The 23,898-nt window shown below is 36.3% G+C and overlaps 1 protein-coding gene across 2 annotated transcripts in view; it reads right to left on the bottom strand.

Annotated features, from left to right (window-relative positions):
• GLS (glutaminase) overlaps positions 1–23,898 on the bottom strand; it is a 65,548-nt gene that overhangs the window by 9,660 nt on the left and 31,990 nt on the right. Inside the window, exons 8-15 of one of the 2 annotated variants that reach the window (XM_080933472.1) lie at positions 22,603–22,635; positions 22,460–22,518; positions 19,804–19,870; positions 19,544–19,594; positions 17,136–17,312; positions 15,392–15,523; positions 14,714–14,806; positions 11,287–13,722 (exon numbers count right to left, since the gene is read on the bottom strand). In XM_080933472.1, the coding sequence (XP_080789598.1) occupies positions 13,576–13,722; positions 14,714–14,806; positions 15,392–15,523; positions 17,136–17,312; positions 19,544–19,594; positions 19,804–19,870; positions 22,460–22,518; positions 22,603–22,635 (759 nt within the window). In that variant the 3' untranslated portion in view covers positions 11,287–13,575. Of the gene's footprint in view, positions 1–11,286; positions 13,723–14,713; positions 14,807–15,391; positions 15,524–17,135; positions 17,313–19,543; positions 19,595–19,803; positions 19,871–22,459; positions 22,519–22,602; positions 22,636–23,898 lie in introns of those variants that run through there. The other variant, XM_080933471.1, reaches the window with a different exon arrangement.

The following is a 23,898-nucleotide window of genomic DNA, read 5'->3' as shown; positions in this document are numbered from 1 at the left end:
TAAAACCTTAACTTCCTAAGCAGCCAAAATCCTTTTGTTTTAGTTTCCATACACACAAACTGTTAGCCTGTCTTCTGGGTGGTGCTTGCTCCCCGACCCCCAGTGCTAGAGACTGAACTTAGAGCCTTGCACATTTGAGGAAGATGTTCTGCCAGGTCCTGCCTTTTAAAATCCCGAATTTAGACGACACATCTTTGAAGACAGTTTTTATTCCTTGCTTGGTCACTTAATCAATGATAAAAAAAAAATGCTGAAATTTCTGGCAAGGTCTAGAGAGGGCTTATCTTACAATATACAAATCCTATTTAAGTTTCACTGACATCCCTCAAGCAGGTTTCATTCAGTTCAGAGATAAAAACAGATCAAAACTAAATGAGAAAGCAATGAGCACAGCAGCATCTTTGTGATAAGGAGGGACACCAACTTAACACAAACACTAATGGCAAACTAACCATAAAAATTTATTATTATTCTCATGAAGACAGAAGGCCTGAACTTGGTTCAAACCAGTAAACTTAGGAAAAGGTTGGTCCTAAAGTGTCTCTAAGACAGAAGCCACTTGAAGGTATCACGCCTGGGTACTACTGACATCACAAACTCCTCTTCATTTCAGACACACTTTCCCCGTGTAAAGCCCAGGCTTTGAACTCAGAGCCTCCCACTCAGCCTGTAAGACCCTGGGATTGTACAGATATGCCATCTACATTGGTATATGCTTTGGTTTAAGGGTAGCATTCCCCAGTTCTGGTAAGTGAAACGGAAATGTCCCCTAGAGGGTACAAGGTAATACTGATGAAGGGAAGGGACACTGCACAGCTTCCTCGCCCAGTAAGGCCAACCTTGCAAAGGATGTGGGGCCTGCTGCAGTTACAGAAGCGCTTTCCTAACTCTCCTGACACTAGAGGTCCAGAAAACAGTGGGCTAACAGTAACTGTCCGAGGTATAAAACCTGCTCTGATTCCTCAGAAACACAAAAACAGGCAGACACGGCAGGACAGGAGCTCTGCGAACTGAGGCTTCTAGTGTTTCATATGTACTTTCCAGTGAAAAATGCCATCGGGCATGTGTCTATCCAAACTTCGTATTAAAGGCCTAGAGTTCCCTCGTCTTACATGTTTTCTGTATCAAATCATGTCAGAACTCGCCAGAACCACAGTTAGTTCATTTGTAGTCATGACAACTGTAGGACCAAACGTGTTAGAGTTCACTTGAGTTCACCTAATCTGGCAGGCTTAGCATGTCAGAATCTTACTCTCTGTAACAGCTACAAGTGTAATGTGTGCATATTAACCTTACGGTTCTAAAATATGACAGAAATCTAACATCGTGACATCTCCAACCTCTTATTTTGAACTTTGCAAGTTCAACTGTGACTTTTTCCAAGATACTCGGCTAACTGTACCTGTAAGTACGAATCATGTTGAGTTTTTGTAGTGGGTTAATTATAGGAAATTCAACATTATTTTTGAATCTTTGACAGGCCAGAGGCAAAATATGTAGATGGCTATGTTCTATTTATTAACTGCTGCTGAGATTAAGAGCCTTGGTTAAGGTTACATGATATCAATGACTAGGCACGGAACCGGGGCATCTGCATTGTCAGTCTGTATTTAACCAGTGATTTAAGGCCTTGAAAGACCTCACATTAACCAAATGTGAGAAGGAAATTAAACAACTGAGTTCTAATTCCTAGGGAAACCTTTGCTAAATCCCGAAAGGGAGGTGGATGGGGAGTTGGAGAGGAACTGGGTTCTCTATTGCTGGCTGGAAACTGGCCCCTGTGATTTCCTTTCCTTAGTTTGTGTCCACACTAAGACTTACCAGCTTTATTACAATGGCTTTAATTTAAAGCAGATAACTGAAGCTGTCCTGTCTGACCAGGCTGTTCTCCATCTCTGCTCCCTGCAGTATCGGATCGGTTGCATGGAATGGATACTTCACCTGTTAAATAAACCATGACTGCAGATCCTGTTTTGTTTAGAAGTCTCACTCAACATTTCTCAGTAACATGTAATCTAAGAAGCCTTGTTGTTAAAAAAAAGATGACTACCAGCTTTTTTTAAAAAAACAAAGTATTGGGATTATGCCATTACAAAAACAAATAACAACAAAACACCAACCAACCGAAGAAATAAAGCACACCCTTCCTCTCCTTAGCTGAATCAAGGAATTTGAGTATTAAATTGAAATAAGTCCTCAGACTTCTTTTATCAAAACCTTTCCTCCTTCCAGGTTAAAACACACACACCTACTCTAATGCGGCTAAAGGAAAACTTTCACCTTGACCATATATAGAAATCAGATGCCTTTCCATTAAAGGTAAAAAATATGTGTGCGGAGTGTTGTGAGCAGACACCTGTCCTTTATTCCAGAGTCACGTGACCATCAGCAGGGCTGCAGAGCAGTTTTATAGTACCGTACGTTTAAGCAGGCTCAGTGAGAGGCTGCCTGCTCCTAAGCTTTCCAGTGATCTATTCCACAAAGCTATTCAAGTGCTACACATAGACAGCTAATGCAACTGCTCTGATTGGTCAGATCAGAGGATTAGAGCAGATCCTTTACAGGATGACTAATGGGAGCAATTTCACAGCCACATCTACATTTTCCTTGCCACAAACACAGGAAGTTCTCCTATGGCAATTTCAACAGAGAAATCAAATAGTCAACTTTACTCTAATACCAAATTCCTACTCTATGGGATTTTTCTTTAAAAATACAAGTGAAAAATGGTACCTCTAAAAGGCATTCTATTCTTCATTTAGCTCAAAAATGAACTCTGTTAAGGAAGCCAGTTAAAGTTTCTCAGGAATATATCATCTAAGAAGTCTTGTTAAAAATGACTACTCATTAAACAAAAAGGAAAAAAAAAAAGATTATGTCATTAAAAGAAAAAGGGGAGGCACCTCTTTTCCTTGGCTGAACTGAAGATTTTAAGTGTTCCTTCTGACAGCTAGGGATGTAAGCAACAAGCTGGGTATCAGAGATGGTAAGTAGCCCACAGGAGTCTGTCTGATGCCAGGGACCTCAATCAGGCCAAGACTCCTAACAAAAAGTCATAATACCAAGATAAAACATGCTGTGATAGCATGTCAGAGATCCTAATTCTTTATTAGTATTAATTTTTTAATGATGTAAAAATAAGGGAAGAATTCAGTTTGATATAGCAAAACCAAAGTCAAATGTAGAGATGTAAAAGTGAGATGTGAGTTCTGGATATATATACTTCAGGCAACAGCACCCCCCTTTATGGTTACATAAGTAGCAAACAACATAACTCTGTGCTCTGCTACGCTTTTAGCAAGGAGGCAGTAGATAGAAAAGTACACATTACCAAGAGCAAAGCCACCCTGCTTTGATCTTTACTTTCAAGTTCAAGATGTATTATGAACAGAAAGCACCCCCTTTTCTCCACAAAGGGGGGTAGCTAATATACTTCTAAACCCAACCATGCCTTCAAATCTGCCCATCTATTTTATTGGAGGTGCTTTCCCCAATCAAAGCTAATCTTCCATTCACCCAAGAGCTCCAGCTCTTTCCAGGAACCCCATATTGATTACTGCTTCTCTAGGGTCTAGTTCAACTAGCTAATTCTTTACAAAGTAATTTCTATCAGCAGTGAAGAATTCTGGGACCTTTACATTTCAAAGCAAGTACCAATCTTTTAAAAATAGGAGGCAGGGCTAGGTTACCCAGCAACAACACAAATGTTCATAGCTAACATTTTAAAAGTAAAATGGCATCTTAACACCATGGGGGAAGGGAAGACACATTAGCACAAAGCCTTAGTTCATCTTAGTTCTCCATTGAGTTTAATATTCCCAAATGCCAGAAACACTTTTCTAGACTTCTGACAGTCCTTGGATTCTCTCTACTGGCCACTTTCTTCCAAGTGAAGGTCCTTTCCGCTTTATCCTACCTGGAAGTTTCTTAGGGCTCAGTCTGAGGTCTGCTTTGCTTCTCACTTGTCACTGTCTCCTTGAACAGTAACTTCAGACTAACTGCCGTTCTAAATATTCTCACTTCACAAAGTTGAACCTTAGCATACACTTCCCTACAGCTCATACGCTGCTCCTTGCCAGGTTAGTGTCCACTTGCAGTCTTTGTTAGGGGTAGCAATGTGCTCAAATAAAAATACATCCTTAGATGTAGTCCCGTCATAAGAGCGAACAGTGCCAAGTGGGGTTCTGAGAAAGACTTAGGATCCTGATCAAAGGTGCCCCTTGTCTCCCTTCCCCCACTTAGCTATTCAGTGAAGGCTAATGCAGCTCAGGCAGAGCAGCCTGCTTCCAAGTGTCAGGTGACAGGCATGGGACCCAAAGGCTGGCTGACTTAATTCACCTTGCTGAGAACTAGCCCTGGAAAGGCTGCTTTTACCTTGGATTTTAGGAAACAACACCCTCTGCTATCTACAGACACTCAACTCTCCTAAGAACTCAGGATGTGCTTCTGTGGTGTTTGTGGGAAGTCCTGTCGCTCATCCTAACCACAGCAAGTGAACCTGACATTACATTCTTCTCACCCACTACATGCTAAGCTCACCCTGGCACACATCTCAAGTGCACCACTTGAATTTTCATTCTTCCTCTAGTACATTTTCCAGGGTTAAAACCCGAACCATTCTTAAAAACTGTCAAGGTTCACACTGCAGTTTGAATAGCATGTAAGTCCTTAAGGTGGCATGCAAGACCTTATATAAACATTTCCCAAACTATCCTGAGAAATACCTGTGACAGAAAATCTAGCTTTACATTCTTTATTGCAGCCCTGTTCACAACAGGAAAAATATGAACCTGCCTAGGTTCCTACTGATAAACGGGGAAGGAAAATGTATATACATATAGCAGAGTGCTCATGCAATCATTAGACACACACACCCTTGTGAGAAAATGGTTGGAAGTGTAGGCCACATTGTGTAAAACAAACCAGACACGTTTGTTTGTTTTTCCACACTAAACCAACCACTAAATGATGAGACAATAAATATTGGGGACTGGAGAGATGGCTTAGGAGTTAGTTTAGAGCATGTCTTGTTCTTGTATAGGTCACAGGTTTGATCCCCCATCCAACATGGTGGCTCACAACTGTTTCTACTCCAGTTCAAGAAAATCCAATCCCCTCTTCTGACTTCTGTATCAGGCACATATACAGACATACATGCAACAGAGCATATATATTAAAAAACCTAAATGTTTTTTGTTTTTTAAATAAAAGACATACTGGCTTAATGAATCAGAAGATGGGTAACAGAAAAATGCCAAGGTTAATTTATATAGTCTGAGATTACGCCATCAAATTAAAATTGCTAAACAGATTTAATTAAATACATGCTATTTAAATAAAAACTAATGAAATGTTAAGAGTAATAACTTTTTCTCATTTTAGTTCTTACTAGACAGAAAAAGCTTTAAAATGCTATACATTTTATTACATATAGGGAAATATAATTTTGGACATTATCAGGAAAAATATATGAATTATATATGTTCGTAAGTACATGAGCATGTATTTGCAGTACCAGAAGTTAAGATGAGAAGATATAGAAGAAAATAAAATTCCTGTTACAGATAAAGTTCCTACAAGGAGTGAACTACATAACTACTTTAAAATCCACTCTACCTACATCTGCCTGCCGATCTATCTATCTCCATATCTATCTACCTATCTACTCCATCACCCATCCATCCTCATCCATCCATCCAATCTACCTTCCTACCTCAAAATCGACACCCAAAGCAGAACGAGTTACAGCGGGCACACAGACAAGGGACAGTTAGTGCTAGGCATCTGACTCCAGGGCAGGGTGTTCTGTATTGGAGTGTTGTGATTCTGCTCCAACCTCTCCTTCACACCCCACCCTGTATGCTTAGTTTTATCATTAAAGTCAAAACCAAGCAATTATAATGTTAGGTTCAAGAGACAGTTTAGGAACTAGAATTTTTAAACTCACTTCCTAACTTTGTTCTGAATTAAGCAACTTTTAGTGTTACATTCACGTCTGCTCCGATCATGCCGAAAACGTTCTGAAGCTTCCCATCAGTCTTAAATAAGAGCATTTAGAAGTTTTTTCCCAAGTGAGGATGCACTCTGCAAGCTGTGTGACCTACCGTCTGGAATCCAGAAACAGTAAAATATGTAAATGTGCTATGGACCTGCTTCATGGTTTCCATGAGAATAAAAATAATTCCCAAACATGCTTTTCAATGGTGGGTGACCCACAGTAAGTATAATACGTTAGCTATTAAAATGATTCTAGAAGCCAAACTATTCCAATTTTAACTTTACAAGGCCTCTGCTAGTGTTTCACATAAGCCTTGATGCCAGAATTGATTATAATTGTGGACATTAAAAACAAAGGGACAATGTACAGAAAACTCAACTATCTAGGCTAGCAAGACAGACGGCCTGAACAAACCTGGGCCGCACGTGCCCAGGCCCAAACCTTTAGGACTAACCACAGGGAAAGTAGCTCATGTCTGCACACCTAAAGCTCTTGTGACGGAGGTCTTTGGCACGGCAAATAAACATGGTTAGGACATTTTCTCCCGTTTCAAACTTGTAATTAAGACTATGTACGAAGTTTCAGAGAGTTCAGTTTTCAGCACCTACTCCAAGTCCAGGGAAATCTGACACCACCGTGCCCCTGTATTCACTCGGACATACCCCACCCCAACACTGTTAAAAGTAAAACAGCTACAAATGAAAATTAAAGATGGTATCTCTTAATGAAGCCAGCTTTACTCAGACTCTGGTAGGAAAATGTTTGTCACAGAAATGTTTCAAACACATTAAACAGTGGTTGTGGAGCAGAATGAAACATAAAAGGATTTCCTTTTAAAAGAAAACATGCCTGTGGTAGACCATATAGGACAGCCCACACAAACACCAATACTAAGACTCCTGCCTAGCACCTGCAAAGGACGCTGATGAAGATCCGAACGGTGCACGACAAAACTCTGCAAACTTCCCAGACAGGAAGTAACTTCGGTAAGTGCATTTGCACCTCAGTTCCAACAGTCATTCCAAACAGTATTTAGTCCAAATTCTATGCTCATACACTAAATATGTGAAATAATAAACTATACAGTGCTGAATACAAGTCTGACTTATGTATTTCATGTATGATTTCTTAAAAGGCAAACAAACAAATCCCCAAAGCAAAAGGAAACGACAGACACCAATGTTACTGAACAGAAGTGGAAAGAACATGAACAACAGGGAAACTTATAAATGGAAATCCCTTCAGTGGTAATCATGATAAAAATTTAGAAATGTCTCATACTCTGCCAGAAGCAAATTATGGTATAAAAATATTAAAATAAACAGGAGTATTTAAAGGTAATACACGTTAGGTTTCTCAGTCAGGATTTTTGAGTGAACAGACCCGTAGAATTCAATTAATTATGTATGCCATGGTTTTACACATTATTAATCTCACTTAAGGGGAAAAAGTTTAAGACTTGGATGCGCACATATGAAATATTACTACTAAAGAGAAGTTTAGGAAGAGACAGAAGGTCAAGATTTAAATTTTACAAAGGAAGGAATAATTCTATCATTATTTATACTTGTATATACTGATGCTAATAGTCCAGCTTTCTAATTTTGTTATGTGGGTAAGCACAAATCCATTATTTCTCTCCTTGGAACTTCCTTGGTGCTTAGACGCAACCCAGGGGAAGCACACACTCAACACTATGCTATGCATCGACCAGAATAATACCTTTTAGATGGTAAGTCTCGCATCTTACAAGTCAATAAGATCCTTAAAAATGAGTAACATTTTTCCCTCATAAAGAATTAAAATTCCAGAGCACAAACTGAAGAAATGTGTCAGATAATATGCACTAGAGACAAATAGGTCAGGAATCTTGTTGCATTTCACGGATGGAACTAAGAACGTGCAGCAGCTTGTTATTTTACACGGCCTCGGGAAAGCTAACACCCAGAGAAAACTCGCTTCTGCCAATGCTACTGTGAATAACCTTTTATGCACTTTTGGGCCTTATTTATATTTAACTCCAAAGCAATTTGTTTTTTAAAGGCAGTTGTGCAACATTTATTTTTAGAGTCACGCTTTTCTACACTTACTTTTCTTTCAAAGGTTCCAGGGTAATATTTTTATTTTTAGAACTAGGGTGTAATTATAACACTCACCTCCAACCTGACTGGTTTTTATTAACTGCAGCACTACTACTTAACAAAGGATAAAATTTTAATAGTTTTAATAAATGTTGATGCTACAATCAACTAACTTTAGGTGCACCGCCACTATGTTTCTCCATAAAGCCCGTGCAAATAAACTATTTAGTATTCAGCAGCCCGTCATCACACGAGGAGCAAGCAGCGTACAGAGAACGCTTAAGGTGGAGCGCATGCCAAGAAGCCTGGCGGAGCATGTCAAGATCTTTTTATGACTGATTCCAAACAATAAAAACTGTACCCGATCAGAGGAAACCAAAGGACATCATGGACTGACAGACTCATCTGATTGGTTTTTTTAATAGAAAGGAAGAAAACCCTTCAGCTGTTTATAGAGCACAAATGTAGTTAGTCTCAAGTATTACTGCAGGGCAGAGAAGAATTTCAATCTAGAAAGAAAAATCAGAAATCTATTTCAGGTAAAAATTTTTTTCTTTTAAAGGCTAATAAGTTTTTCAAATTAGGTAATTTTAATACTCTGAGAAATTAGAGATGAAAACATTTTGGCAAGTTAATATTATACTTTAAAAGAATAGTTTCTGTGCGCATTTTATGTGTGGGCAAGTTAATGTGCACCAGGTACATTCAAGAAGCCAAGGAGCCCAGGAGGGTACTGGATCCCCTGGAACTGGAGTTACAATAAGCTGCCAGTGCGTGTGCATGCTGGGAACCAGGTCCCATCCTAAGAGTACCAGGCAAAAGCACTAGGTACTCTTAGAGCCATCTCTCTAGCCCCAAAGATTGTGAAGAAAAATCTTAAAAAGGGTAAAACCCTTCCCTTTGCCACAAAATTTTAAAGAAACACTGCAGAATTTGACCGGCAAGCTCATGGGATTAATGCCAGAATCAGCAGACACTCAGATTCAACCTATGGCTTCATGCCCACTTTACCACTAAGTTACCCCAAAAATCCCTTTCTATAAAGTTTTAAAGTACTAAAATCATAATTTTTAAAAATCAAAATCTGTAATTTGCTGTTAGATGTAATTATAAAAAATAAGTCTTTAAAAGCAAAACACCCAATCAAGATTCTTATTTATGTTAATTAAGGGCAATAAGCTATGGAGCCAAACTATTGCTAAAGTTTTAACCAAGTTATGCTTTATAAACACGGCATATCACTACTTAAAACTCTACTAGTCACAACTTAAAAGCCCTAAGATACAAACAAAATGTAGAAAACAGAAATGGTAAATATTTCCTAAACCTGTTTTTATCCATCTGTACACAAAATAGAAATGGAAAAGCTCTGACATTTGTAGCAACCCAATTACTTAAAAGATTTATGATCAGTCTTTGTTTTAAAAAGTACTTTTTCACTAATTACATATGTTAAGAAACATCAAATTTTGTCATCCCTACTTTATATTAGATACTTTTCAAATTTCTTCAAGTGTGAGTTTCTAGTATTGACATTAGTAAACTACTGGATCTGGAAAGAAAAAGAACTTCCCATAATATGATTAAATTTTTTACATTTCTAGGAAGCAGAAAATATAATTTTTCAAACTGCTGCAATTTGAAATAAAAATTAATATATTTCATAATAATCACCCTTAGCAAAGAACATCAAAAAATAGTCTAAGTAAGTGTGCATCTGTTCTAAATAAATCTTAAACTCTTGATGGTAGGGTCATGGTGCATGGTGGTAAACTTTTACCCGCATGTTCAGTTAGCTTTGGTTTCATTACCCAAAGCACACGTAAGATTTAACTGTGAGCAGTGGAAAACTGGAGGAGGCATGTATGTAAACTAATCATAACTCTTTAAAAAATGCTACTCTTCAACCTGAGGTCATTCAGACAACAGAGCAAGACTCTTAAGAGTAAGCAGTGAAGCAGATTCTTCTAACTCAGTGTTGCAGTGAACTAAATAGAGCCGTTCTGTAAAGTGAACTGCTCAAGCTGAGAGTAGCATTATTTATGTTGGTCACTCTCTGGCCCCAAGGACAGCAACAAGCAAGACAGACCACAATGTTTAAAGTCAATATTAATAGGCTTTGCTAATTTGGAACTAGCAAAATTTCTAGTTCTTTATGGAAAAACTAGCAGGAATACTGTGACTCCATAAATCATATCTAATAAGACTACATGGAAACAGGTCGTCATATTCAGAATTGGTACATTTTAACAGGTACACCTACACCTACACCTACACACACACACACACACACACACACACACACATACACACACACACACAACCTCCTCCTCCCTCTCCTCTATGAATGACTACACGGTCCAAGCAGCATTTTCTCTTTTCCAAATGTATCTTTAGCTTAAGTAAACATACACTATTATAACTATAACACGAACCATACTTAGACTCGTTAATTAGTACTGAAAGTTATTTTTTAAATGTTACCTATTAATGCTAATTAACACAAACAAGAATACTTTCCTTTTCAAAAATATTTAAAATTTAGGAAAGAAATCCCTCTAAAATATGATCTAGTCAAACAGGAAAATGTGCTAACAAAGCATGTATTCAGTTTTTATAATTTGGATAATTTGAAACAAGTTGTGAAAATATACAAAAGCTCCTAAAGGTAGACTTCTATATTAGTCAGCCCACTCTATAAACTTTCTATTGTACTGAGAACAATAATATTATTCTAAGCAAAGCAATACATCATATTGATTTGGCAATGGTCCCCCACTGTTTCAACAACAAATGCTGTCAGTTACATTCTCCCTCAGAAGCAGAAACAGCCTGCAGATAGAATAAGGTGTTGTCCTGTTTCTTCTCTTTTCTGTTTTTATGAGACTAGGGGCAGGTCGGCTAAGTCTTTTGTAAGTAATTCAAGTACAACCAATGGAGAAATCCCTCTCTACTATATATACATCACTACAAGTTAAAACACAAAGATGTTCTGGTATTCCAGCTTCCTTTCCAGGCAATCTTCAGAACATAAATATCTCCATAAAAGATAATTCTTTACTTAGTTAAAACCCCAAGTGTTTTGCTGTTTTATGTTTTTTTGTATTTTAAATGTCACAGGTGTTTTTACATATATATTAAAAAAAAAACAATAAAATCAGCTTAAAATAAATTTATTGTACAATACAAAAAGTAGGCATACTGGAAAATAAAGGTACATTATTAAATACAAAGCAAATGAAGAAAGCTCAACAACACAAATGTTTTAATCCAAACACTAAGATAAAATGCACAACATTTATGCAAAAAACAAAATATTTCAAGAAGAATATGCATTTCAAATGAAATGTTAATGATGGCAAAGAAAAAACAGAAAAAAGAAAAAGAAAAAATACGCTGTCATGTAAATGCTTGAATATCAAGAATCAATAATGGTAGGAAAAATTAAACCCAACAATACTGGGTACTTCTCAAAGAACTTTATTAGAAAAGAGATTGAGAATACTGAAGGGAACTGAGACAAATCCACAAACTGGCAAAGCTTTTCTTTCCTTCTCTTGTCTGCAGATACAATCATAGTATCTTACCTCCTCTTACACCTTCCTGCACACAATGTGAATGCTTGTTCTTGACAGCATTCCTAAAACACAGCAGCTGACTTAACCCACTTCATATTTAAGTGCACATTCAAGCATTACCAGAATTATATATACGAAGTGCCAAAAATTAACAAAATGTTTTGAAATTTACACAAACATGCACACAACATGAAAATTAAGTCATTTTGCAAAGTAAATCCAACTTCTGACTGAAACAGCAAAATGTACACATAGAAAATGGAGGGGGAAAAAACCTAAAATCCTTTTTCCAATTAAGGTGTTCAATTACCTGAACCATAAATAACCCTGGATATAAGAAAAAGAAATGTTCAGTGTCCACAGGCAGGGCAGTGGCAACTTTTAAAGCATCCAGCTAGGAAATGCATATGAACACCAAAGGAACAAGAAACCAAGCCTTTCCTCACACACATCATTATTTAAATATAAATACTGATACTTAAATTAGCCCAAAGGCTTTAAGGTCAAACTTCTGAGAAGAAACTTTTTCTTAAGATCAGTTTCCAATTTCAAATAAGACCATCAGGATTTTCCTGTATCTTATTTAGAATCTATATCAGTGAAATATTTTTCCTAAATTTTATTTAGTTACAAAATCTACTGTACATATGCCATAATTTTAAAAAGCTATAAGGCTTTTCATTCTCAACCACTTGCCCAAAATCTACAAGTTTAAAAGTGAATCTGAAAAAACAAACTTGAAATTGTAAGAAAAAAAATACATGAAGGAAGACATGTAAATAAATTTTATGGAACTTTAGTATCATTTGTCAAGATAGATTTAAAAATATGCATATTTGTTTACAATCAGATTAAGTGGAACATATAGTTCTCTTGGAAAAAAGTTTTGATTCTCAATATTGCGTTTTAAAAATAAACAGAAGCATTCCAATTCAACAAATATTTTAGTTATATACTTAATACCTTCAGACTATATTCATTCCATAAGTATGCTAATAAAAGTTCAAAAAGAACAAAACTTATGAGATGCTGTAAGTATCACAAAAGAAATATTCATTAGCACTTATGAAACATAATAAAATTACTAAAAGCTAAAAAACCAAAATTTACGGTTCATACTTACAACAAAAAATTACATGAATATGAAAATACAATCCATTCTGAAGACAGTCACTGTCTCTTTTTCTGAGCAACTAACCATTAGAGCTTTTAAATAACAGAGCATGCCATTCTCACACATCTGTACTTCTTTGGCTGGACTGTTTGAGTGATGTGAAACATTCCTAATACATTGTGATTCTGACAGAAGAGTTTTAAAACAAAAATAAACCAGACATATTTAAAAGTATTTGCATTTTAAATATTCAAAGCCAACCATACCACTATTACTGGCATATGTGTAAACTAAAGGTAATTTTATAATACACTACTCTTAAATAAAATAATTTTTATTACTTTGCTTCTTTAGTTTTGTAGTTAGCATGGAAGTACTTACTACTGTCACTACCAATATCCTATCAGTTATAAAACTGAAAAGGAAAACACAAATCCAATAATACTTCTCAGTTTAATATGTAGGCTTTAGGACTAAGAAAGACAATGTGGTTACCAAATGATATAGTTAAAATTTTAATGTAATTAAGAAAATTGCATTTTTTAAGTTTTAAAAAATAAAGCAAATTCGCTTTATTTGTAAATGCTCTTTTAAGAATTAACAATTTTTTTTTTTTAATACAAAGATTACAAGAAGGAAAAAAAAAAAAACCCTTTTTTAAGTTTATGGCTCCAGTCCCAAGGTTGGTAACAATCGAATACTTGAATAAATACTCAGTTTAGAAAAATAAACAAGAAACAAAACCAAAAGCCTAAAGATGCTTCCGATGTTAAAGGAGAAGCGCTCTGCAGCTAGAGCCCATCTCTAGCTCCTCTCCCCCAGACTTTCCATTCTATACACTACAGTTGTAGAGGTGTCGTCACTGGACTCAGGTGACACTTTTTTCCACACTGTGTCTTTTAAAGCAAGTTCTTGCTGGAGACTCTCATAGTCCAATGGTCCAAAGGAATGCTAGTTGTTCAAGCAACATACACAATTATTAGTGCACTTGAGTGATGAAAGGTCCAAGCTATAAAATGTATTTTTTAATGAAAGTTATTAAGATCCATTAACATGTTCACCCATCACTGTCTGACATCTTGTGACATGATTGTTACTCATGTTGATTGGCAGGAAAGACCCTACACTGTCAGCGTTTCACATTTTCAAATATTAGTAAAGGTTACTCTGATTGGAACTAACACAAACTTGTTAGCACTTACAAAATGTACTTAGTACATATTAAAAATACTATCTGTAAGTATGTTTCTAGTGTACAAGATAATTTTACTGAATATTTTCTTCATGTGGGATGCAAAGGAATGAAATTAAAACTCAACAGCAAGTTCTTTGGCCCAATGAAAAAGAAAACAGTCTTGATTTTAAAGTCTTTGATTTAAAAGTCTTGATTTAAGGCTAGCTCTAAAAAAGAAATGAGTATTCACATGAGGCCACACAGGGATAATAAACAAGCCCTTAAGGGTACTTAGCATAGAGTATGACAGCTTTCTTATTACTACCATCAAAACCATAGCATTAACATGTTCTGGAAAAGTGCTGTCTCCAGTGGCCTTTTTTAGTCTCATATGCCTGTGCATTTACATATCCATACACAAACTAGACAATTAGCTAAATTTAATCCCAAACAGTAACTGCCAAATATTAGGAGTAAGAGCAAGACTTTAAAAATTAGATTAACAGCATATAACATCTTCCAGTATCTTTTAAAATTATAAAACAATTCTATAAAAGCAGCAGAAAACCAGCACTGGTAAGCTAACAATTTCCAGCTTAACTATCACAAATGATTTTAATATCTATGACTGACAATAAAAATAACTTATTTATTTGGAATTGGCAAAGACCTGAGGCTGTTAACAAGCTGGCATTTTACATTTGTAAGAGAGGCTACTTCCTTGTCTTAGAGGACACTGAGAAGAATCTGAGGAAGGAGTTGGCTTACCCTTTGATCGCCTCCTTCTCTCCGAGGATCAAGTTTTTTTGCAAAGTGTCTCAAATTATCATAGTTATGGAAGTTACACAGAGAAACAAGATCCTGTGAAGAGTTACAGAGAATACATATGAGAAGTCAGCTATTCGCTGACTGTTCATTCATATTTCAACATGTCACACCTTACACTGGGCGGATTCCCTGCTATTGCCTAGCAACTACTTGCAGGCTAGTGTAACACCAGATTCAGGAAGAGGACTGACACCAGGATGAGAACAGAGTTTTTGTTGTAATTCTCTATTTTCTAAGTTTTTAAAGACTGCACATAAGTTATAATCTGGGAAATTAAAACACACAGCAGTTAAGAGCACCCAGGACCCACATGGCAGCTCACAACTGTTTCTTCTAGCCTGCTGGGTATCAATTACAGTACACATTCACATGCAGGCCAAACACTTGCACACTAAGTCAACTGTTTAATAAATTAAGTGTAAAGTAAATAGAATTTTGTGAAAGAATAATTAAACGAAACCTGTTTATAGAGACAATTTGAAGCTTTTCTACAACCACCTCCAATAGTCCACAGTCCAAGGGTTTTAAAAAAAAAAAAAAAGTAAAAGAGCGTATCACTATCACTGGATAGACAGCTTTTATGTCCACCCCTTTTCCTCGCGAATGAAATCTGCTTACGTGGCAAAAGTGAATTCCCTTAACACTGTTGCCCATCTTGTCCAGAGGAGGAGACCAGCACATCATGCCCATGACATTGGGAACAACTAAAAGAATACCCCCAGCAACTCCAGATTTTGCAGGAAGACCAACCTAAAAATAATAAATGAAATGGCATTCATAAATATTTTAATAAATAAAGATTGTGTTTGAGAACTGTTTAACAATTATGGCACAAACCTTGACACACAGTTAAATCCCTGAGACCTACATGGAAGGACTTAACTCCTTCCAGATGTCCTCACAGATACCCACAACGTACAGACACATAGATAAAGGTGTCCTGTAAGTTAAAGTACTTAAATCTGAACTGTGGGATTCTGAATATTTTTATCTTACAGAACTATATTTTCTCATTATCCTAAAAACCAAAAATAAACAAACAAGAAACATGAGGAATTAACTCTTTACAAGATTTCTGTAGTATACTGCCAGAGAAATAGCTGAAAATTAAAGATAAATGTTAATGCGAATTAAATTCCTTTAAAAAATGTAAACCTTTATTATAAGAAATACAGGGGAAAACAGAACAGGCATTAAAAAACCCTAGTCAAAAGAAATATAAAGATAAAAATATCTCTCTTTAGAGAGATCCTGAAACAAACAAAAAAAGTAAAAGGAGACGAAAAACACCCAATTATGAGCCTCATTTACATTCCAAGTCAACTAAAAGTAGAATTATACAACTGCAGTATATAGAATTGTACAAGCAATCTCAATGAGTAAACATTATACTAAATTTAGGGATAATGTTAAGTTACAAGAGTAACAGTTTAATATGCACCAGTTAAGAGTTTATGGCAGTATAATGCTCCACTGTTATGTACAGTTACACGCTGGAACATAAGAGAGTCATAATCACCACAGGTGACTGAGGTGAGATCCAGCCCTATGCTGTGAAACTGCAGTGTCTGCAAAGTGGCTCAGAAAGAAGTAAAGGAGCAGACAGTAGGGCCGCTAACCTGAGTTCAGTTCTTGGAGCCAAGGCATAGGCACTAATGCACACACACAAAGTTCTTAAAACACAAAACAAGGGCTGGAGAGATGGCTCAGTGGTTAAGAGCACTGACTGCTCTTCCAGAGGTCCTGAGTTCAATTCCCAGCAACCATATGGTGGCTCACAACCATCTGCAATGGGATCTGATGCCCTCTTCGGGTGTGTCTGAGGATAGCAAGTGTACTTATATATAATAAATAAATCTTTAAAAAAAAAACACACAAGTAATTTTTGGAAGAATAGTATGATTCAACACAACATAAACAGGATCAAATAAAAATGGCTACATATTTTACACAATGTTTATAGAAATTTAAAATTTTTACTATTCGATGCTCTTAAGCCCTTTAAAACATGTACTGCCATAAGCGAAGATTCAGGCCTTGTGGTGTGCATTTTCTGAGTTTAAGGACTTCTTGAAGTATAATCATCACAATGCCAAGCGTCAGCAATGAAGACCACAGACGTCTGGACTGTGTACCATGAAACGCCTTCAGAACGTAAGTGGTGATGTTAGAAGTGACGGCATTTTTAAGGACATCTGTCAGACTTTTTAACTCTACTCTTTACTCATTTGTAACCAATTAACCTTAAACAAGCCTCTCTCCAAAAATAATATACAGCTTTAGAAGCAAAGTTCAAACTGTATTTTGAAAAGTAGAAGTCTAGACTAGTTCCCTGCAAGAAAAAAAATCAACAATTACTTACATGGAACGCAAACTGCCCTGAGAAGTCATACATGCCACAGGAATGCATCAAGCTCAGGGTATTCCGGACTGCCTCAGGACTGAGAACTCTTTCACCAGTAATTGGGCAGAAACCGCCGTTAGCCAAGGTTGCAGCCATCACACTTGCTGACTCACATGTCACTTCAATGGAACATAGCTAAAACAGAAAAAAAAAATGAGTTTTGAAATTTTAGATTCATGGTGTTTTCATTATCTCAGCTCTTCTAAAGGGATGGTTTTACTCTAAAACTGACATTTCTAAGATTTCAACCAACCAAAGTTTCTAGTCATTTTAAGATGTAGTCAGATTTGTCTAAACTTATATTTCTGTGAGAAGGAGCCAAGCCAGGCCTAAGCTTTGTTACTGCTGTATGTAGTATTCACACTTGTTGAAATATTAATGTTTCCTATTATATATTACTGTTAATGTTATAGTGAGAAATAAGCCGTATCTCTTAAGATAATGTGAAATGCATCAGCTTTACGACAGATAGTGTCAACATGAAAAAGGACTGAGTGTGGGGAGCTATATGTTGATGATAAAACACTTGACATTTCACCTACAATAAAGCTTAGTATTCCAACTTACAGAGCAACAAGGGACAAAGAGAAATAAATATGTAAGACAGTCCTGGCCTGGGCTGTACAGCGCTGCCTTTTAAAGCCCCCATCAGCCAATACGCACAAGCTATTGACTGTGGACAGCAGTTATGCCGTGACAGACACAGACACAAAGTGTAGCTAGGATGAAATTTTTGCATGTAAATGTTATCAAGGTAAGTATGATAAAAGCCAACAGTATACTGAATTGTGGTATGGTTGCCTTTCATGTTAACAAAGCCCTGGGTTTGAGCCCCAGCATTAAAATATGACATCAACAGCATTAATAATTTACCTCATGAAACTCCAAGTTACTCATAAACCTAAAGTTATGTTCCTTCACATTTTATTCTTAATTAGCAGAAACCAAGGGGAGAAGAATAGCTTCCCTAATAGAGTTCTTATACTGAACTACAGAGCAAAAGACTTAATAGGAAAATGGTTTCTAAAAGAAGTAGCATTTAGCCAGGTATGGTTGTAAACAGCATTGTGCAGTACTGTGCATTGGAGGCCAGCCAGAACCAGCTCAAAAGACAGAAGAGGGAGCTGTAAATTCCTATTATTTCTGCCTGGGTAGGGAAATGCTTTCAGAAGTAAAATTTAAATTCCAATTTAAATCATTTCCTAATTTATACTTAGAATTAATCAGAATTATGCTTTTCATGGAGGATTTAAATTCCCATTATCACTACCTAAGCAGAAAAATACTTAAAAAACAAAGTAAGTTTAGAATTAGTCAAATTCACTTGTCATAAAGGTTATAGTCTCCTAACTGGACAAAGGTCAATTTAAAAATGATTTCCTGATAGCCCAATATTCTCTTAGTTAAATTCAGTTCTCTACAGAATACAGTAACACCTCCATGGGTGTCTCCTGATTTCTGCACTAAAGGACTGATTTTACAATAGATTAGTAGTATTAATCTAGCCGTAATAGCCAAAATTAAATGTTCTACAGGTTAAAGAAAACTGACACTAATTTCAGGTGAGTTCTGAGGAGTTACTCACGTCTCATGATATGTTCAGTGTTGTACTTGCTGGTAAATGAAATAGGTCATTCTTAAATTAATGTTATACTGATAGACTGCATCCCCACTACAGCTCTCAAACTGAGTAATCAGAGTCTGAGACCTGCGCTCCCATCAAGCTAGCTTCTAAAGATACCAGAAGGTTAAAATCAAAGCACCCTCATGGGTAGAGACCAATACAAGTAAACTAGAAAACCAGACACGTTGTCTCCACATTACAGCTCAATCAGATAAAAATACATGGGGAAGGAGGGATATCCACTGAACGTCTCTACTATAGGGAATTACATGTGTGGGATGCTCCCCACATGACATAGATATGAATAATTCACTGAAGGCATGTGCTAAATAATTTTCAGTGACAGTTAAGTCAGATCAAAAGATGCAGTTAGAGGATAGCAAGACAGCAGAAGAGAATGACACTTCAAAATGCTGCCAGAAACCCTTGAAAAACCAGTTTTTCCAAGGCAAAATATAATAACTAAAAATACAACAGGAGACGCCAGTGTTTCAAACTGTCCATTTTCATCTCAATGTATTTCTACACTGTTTCCCATCTTCCATTTTCATGTGTGGAATAGGATGTCCTCAGGACATATGGATATGTGGACATGACACCTTTCATGACATCTTTTGAAAGTCAATGGAAATGTATGTTCTCATGGCCTAGAATCAGAATTTCCAAGACATCTGTATTTTGTAAAATGAAATACAGCTATTTACTTACAAAGATAATGCATACAACTAAGAGTAAAAATTACCTGGAAATAAAAATCTAGTATCCCAACCATGTCTGTGCCTTCTGGAAAACACTGGAAAAGAGTAAAATCCAAATATACAGAAAATCAATGAAAACATGGGCAAACAAAAACCAGACCAAAAAAAAGCACACAATAAAATACATCAGTATTAATCTTAAGGTATATAAGATGTTTCACTTTGCCATCAGAATAGTATGCTGAGCTCATAAATGAGTATAATTATAAAACAAAAGTAACTTTGAATAGAAAAAAATTTAAACCTTCTTTTCCTTTAAGTAATATCCTATTGCAAAATTTCGATCTCCACTTTCTCGTTCAGATTGAAACCTAGAAGAAAAAAAAATATGATTGTTCTTGAATTGTACAGTAAAAGTACAGTATAGAGACAGCACTCGTACACCCAGACTGCTGCGTGCTGTCTCAATTCTCTCAGCAGACGGCGACACCCCCTGGGTGTACGCCTTTCCTTACCATGACATCATCAGACACTCTGAACAAAGAAGCTAATTTTAAAACGTCAAAACTGGCCATCACTGAAATAAATTGGAATGGCTTGTCAAGCTGTCTTGTAGAATCACAATGTACAGTGACCTGAGAGAGTTGACAGGAATGTCAGAACAGTGACACATAAGATGGAACCTGGAACAGTCAATGGGTTAAAGTGTCAGAAGCAATTACAAAATTATAAAAGTAGAACCTCCAGGGTTTTTTTTTTTGTTGTTTTGTTTTGCTTTTTATTTTTCAAGACACTGTATGTCACCCTGGTTGTCCTAGAACTTGCTTTGCAGATCAGGTTGGCCTTGAACTAAGCAATCCGCCCCCTCTACCTGTCAAATGCTGTGATTAAAGGCATCTGCCACTGCAGCCCAGCTGTCAAATACTTAATGTTATGTGTGATCTGCCTGCATATATGTCTGCGTACCACTTGTGTGCTGTGCTCCCATGGAGGCAGATGAGGTTACCAGGTCCCCTAGAACTAGAGTTGCACATGGTTTTTAGCCACTGTTTGAATGAACCCAGGTCCTCTGAAAGACTAGCCACAGATCTTACCCATGAGCCTCCTCATCTCTCCAACCCTTAGGGACCAAAATTTTAGAGATATTAAATGTCAAAACATAAAACATAAGCTGGAAGACATAACCAACTTTCCCTGTCAGATCTGTTTTGAAAGGATAACTCAGACAGTATCCTTTTGGGGAAAGGAAAGAAAATGGAGTGAACTAGCAGACTACTGAAATGAGCTGAGAATGCTGCATTAAGTAGAATTAATACGATCAAATACATTTATAAGATCAATGCTGATGAAGTCTTTCACAGGAAACAGAATAGACACTGTAGTCTTGCCTTAAAGTTTTCTATAATGCAGTCTACAAAGGGATCACTGGGTGAGTTATAGAGTGAATTATCATGAAAACAGATCACACAGTACATCTGAGAGTCCAGAAGCAGAATACTGTCTGCTGAGTAGTGGCAGAGATAGGAGTGGCATTCAGTATTACCTTTAACACTTCTATGGTCAGAAAACAGTAATAAATATGCAAGAGCTCCTAACCTTTCCTTCCTGGCACTAGTGAACGGATGAGGTATTTCATGTAAGTGCTCTATCGATGAGACACTTCCCCAGCCCTCCTTTTACTTAGTATTTGGAGACAGTTTTGCTAGGTTATCCAGGCTAGCCTTAACAGTCTGCTGATTAGCTAGGCTTTGCCTGTGCTACAAGATTCAGTTTGTTATCTCTCCCCCATGACCAAAAAAACACAATGGCCAAAAAACAAAAACAAACAAACAAAAAAACCCAAAACACACACTCCCAAAACCAAAACAAACAAAAACCAAAAAAACCAACTTAACAATAAACAAAAATAAACCCTCACAAAAGAAAAATTTAAATGCAAGGATCTAGAAACTACCCCACTTTAGAGACTAAACAGTAACAAATATACAACTCTGATAAGCTCTTGAATTATGACTGCCATAAATGACAATTCATTTACTGAGTTAACATTTTGTAAAATTATTGATGTCCTGTTCTTGAATGTATTAACAGCAATGTGATATGTAAGCTAAGGAGGTGGCAGAGTGCTTAGGAATATTTGCTACTTTTACAGAGGAGCAAGGCATGGCTTCCTTAGGTGGCCCACACTAATTTATCTCCAGGGGATCTGATGCCCTTTTCTGGATTCTATAGGCACCCCAACACAGACACACACATACCTTTTAAACACACACATACACACACAACTTATATGTATATAGCTTACTCATGAAATACATGTTGAGTGACTTAAGAGTGAAGTATAAACAACATCATGATGTCAAATGATTCTACAAAGAAAAATCTGGACATATCTCTATTTACAAACATCTAATTATAAACAAGTCTCCCCCCGCCCCCTCTCACCTAAAAAGGAATAGGCAAAAAAGAGGGATCACTTGGTAAAGTGCTGAGATCTGAGATCAAGTTCCTAGAACCCAACTAAGAAGCTAACATGGTGGTACTCACTGGCCTATAACCGCAGAGCTTGAGTGACAGAGAAGGAAGACCCTGGAGAGACCCTGTCCTAAAATAAAAAATATATGTGGACAGCAACTAAGGAAATACACTCAATATCAAACTGACGGCCATACATGTGCATATCTAAGCCATAGCTGTGACCTAAGTTCACATCCACACAAACTTACAACACAATTCACACATATACAAACTAAGATCTTTAAAAATGATAGAAGAGACAAAATATTCTTAAATATGAATAAAAGACATGTATCCTTTGTTCATTCTTTCAACTTTTCTGTATGTGTGTCTGAATGTTTATATGAGAAGTAAAACAGTCTTAAAAATAAAATTTTAGAATCTGTCAGTAAATTAAAAGAATTATGATCAACTGTAAAAACCCAAGATAAAGTTAGACTCACGTTGCATTACTGAATCCGACGTATTCATTACCAGCCATCTTATTCAAAAATTGCATCACCTACAAACCAAATCAGAAGTATGAGTAACCAAAATCAAATACTCGAGGAACATGAAGCTTAGACAGTTTGGTGCTAATACTCACATAATCAAATTTCTCAGCATTATTTACTCCTTGCTGAAAAGACATAAAAGGCAAGCGTGTTAATATGGACACTGCTGACATTAGAACGAAGCTAATACTAAGACAACACATACTTCAAATCAACGTACTGTACAGTGCTCTTACAGCTAGAAGATCCTTCTAAAGTAACTACATTTAAATATACATGCCAATGCCCACATGTTGAGGAAAATAAAAAATTACAAAGGGAATGTATATTTTAAAAATATATTTACTAATCCCAGAATAATAGGATACAAGTTATGCTGGACCCTTATCTTTCAAACAGCACATGATTTGTTTCAAAAACTTAAAAGTTCACCTTTAAAACATAATTAATATATAAAGCATGACTTTCAATTAAGAACAATGAATTTTTAAAAATCAAACTCTTTAACCATTATTGAGCTAGAAAACTGAGCTGTTACAGAACTGATCTCCTCTACCTCTAATCTATGCAAATGCTGGCTATATTATACTAACATGGAGAAAGTTCTACCTCAGTAACTCTTAACTGTAACAATATCTGAGTTAACTTTTACTTCATAGCTCTAAAAGGTATCTTTCTTTCTATCTAACATTATGGCAGTTCATATGTGGACGATGTATTGTTTCATTACTTCTAGGTCTGACATGTCATCTACTGCAAATGCCATTAGAAAAACGCCTGTGGAGTGAGATCAGGTCAAGTAGCCAAATGGTTTCATTTTACCTCGACGAAGTTTACAAAGCAGTAAGCTGTAGATCTGAAATCAAACGTATTAATTGGTGATATGCACCCAATAGAAACAATACATCTCTAATTTCTAAAACAGGATTCAAATAAAATAATTTGACAACTATTTTTAAAAGCAATTTGTTAAGAATCTATGCTCAAAGTTCCAAAGTAATGTAATTTGGAATGTTGTTACAGGGAGTTTGTTCCAGTTTCATCTACTGAATAAAGCCAGGTCTGTTCTCCCTATGAGAAGGTCACATTATGACTAATAAATATATAAAACACTACAAATGAAGTTATTGAAGAAAGTACAATCACAGGTATATAACCAGAACAAGAAGGAACACCAAAGTCTGTTATCAGACATTAACAAAACTTAAACAATGGGAGAATAAACTTAATGACAAATAGATTGCAACCCCTATATATTTTTCTAAAGCATCCCAACATTTAAAAATTTTTATATTATACCAGAATTTTAATTGTAGACATGTAACTCCAAAGCTGTTCAATGAAAAATAATTAAAAGAAGAAATTACCAACTTCATTGAACTGTTGCA

Source organism: Micromys minutus (assembly GCF_963924665.1).
Source record: "Micromys minutus genome assembly, chromosome: 19".
NCBI lineage: Eukaryota > Metazoa > Chordata > Mammalia > Rodentia > Muridae > Micromys > Micromys minutus.
The sequence above is the reverse complement of the archived record's forward strand: the minus strand, read 5'-3'. Positions and strand labels throughout refer to the sequence as shown.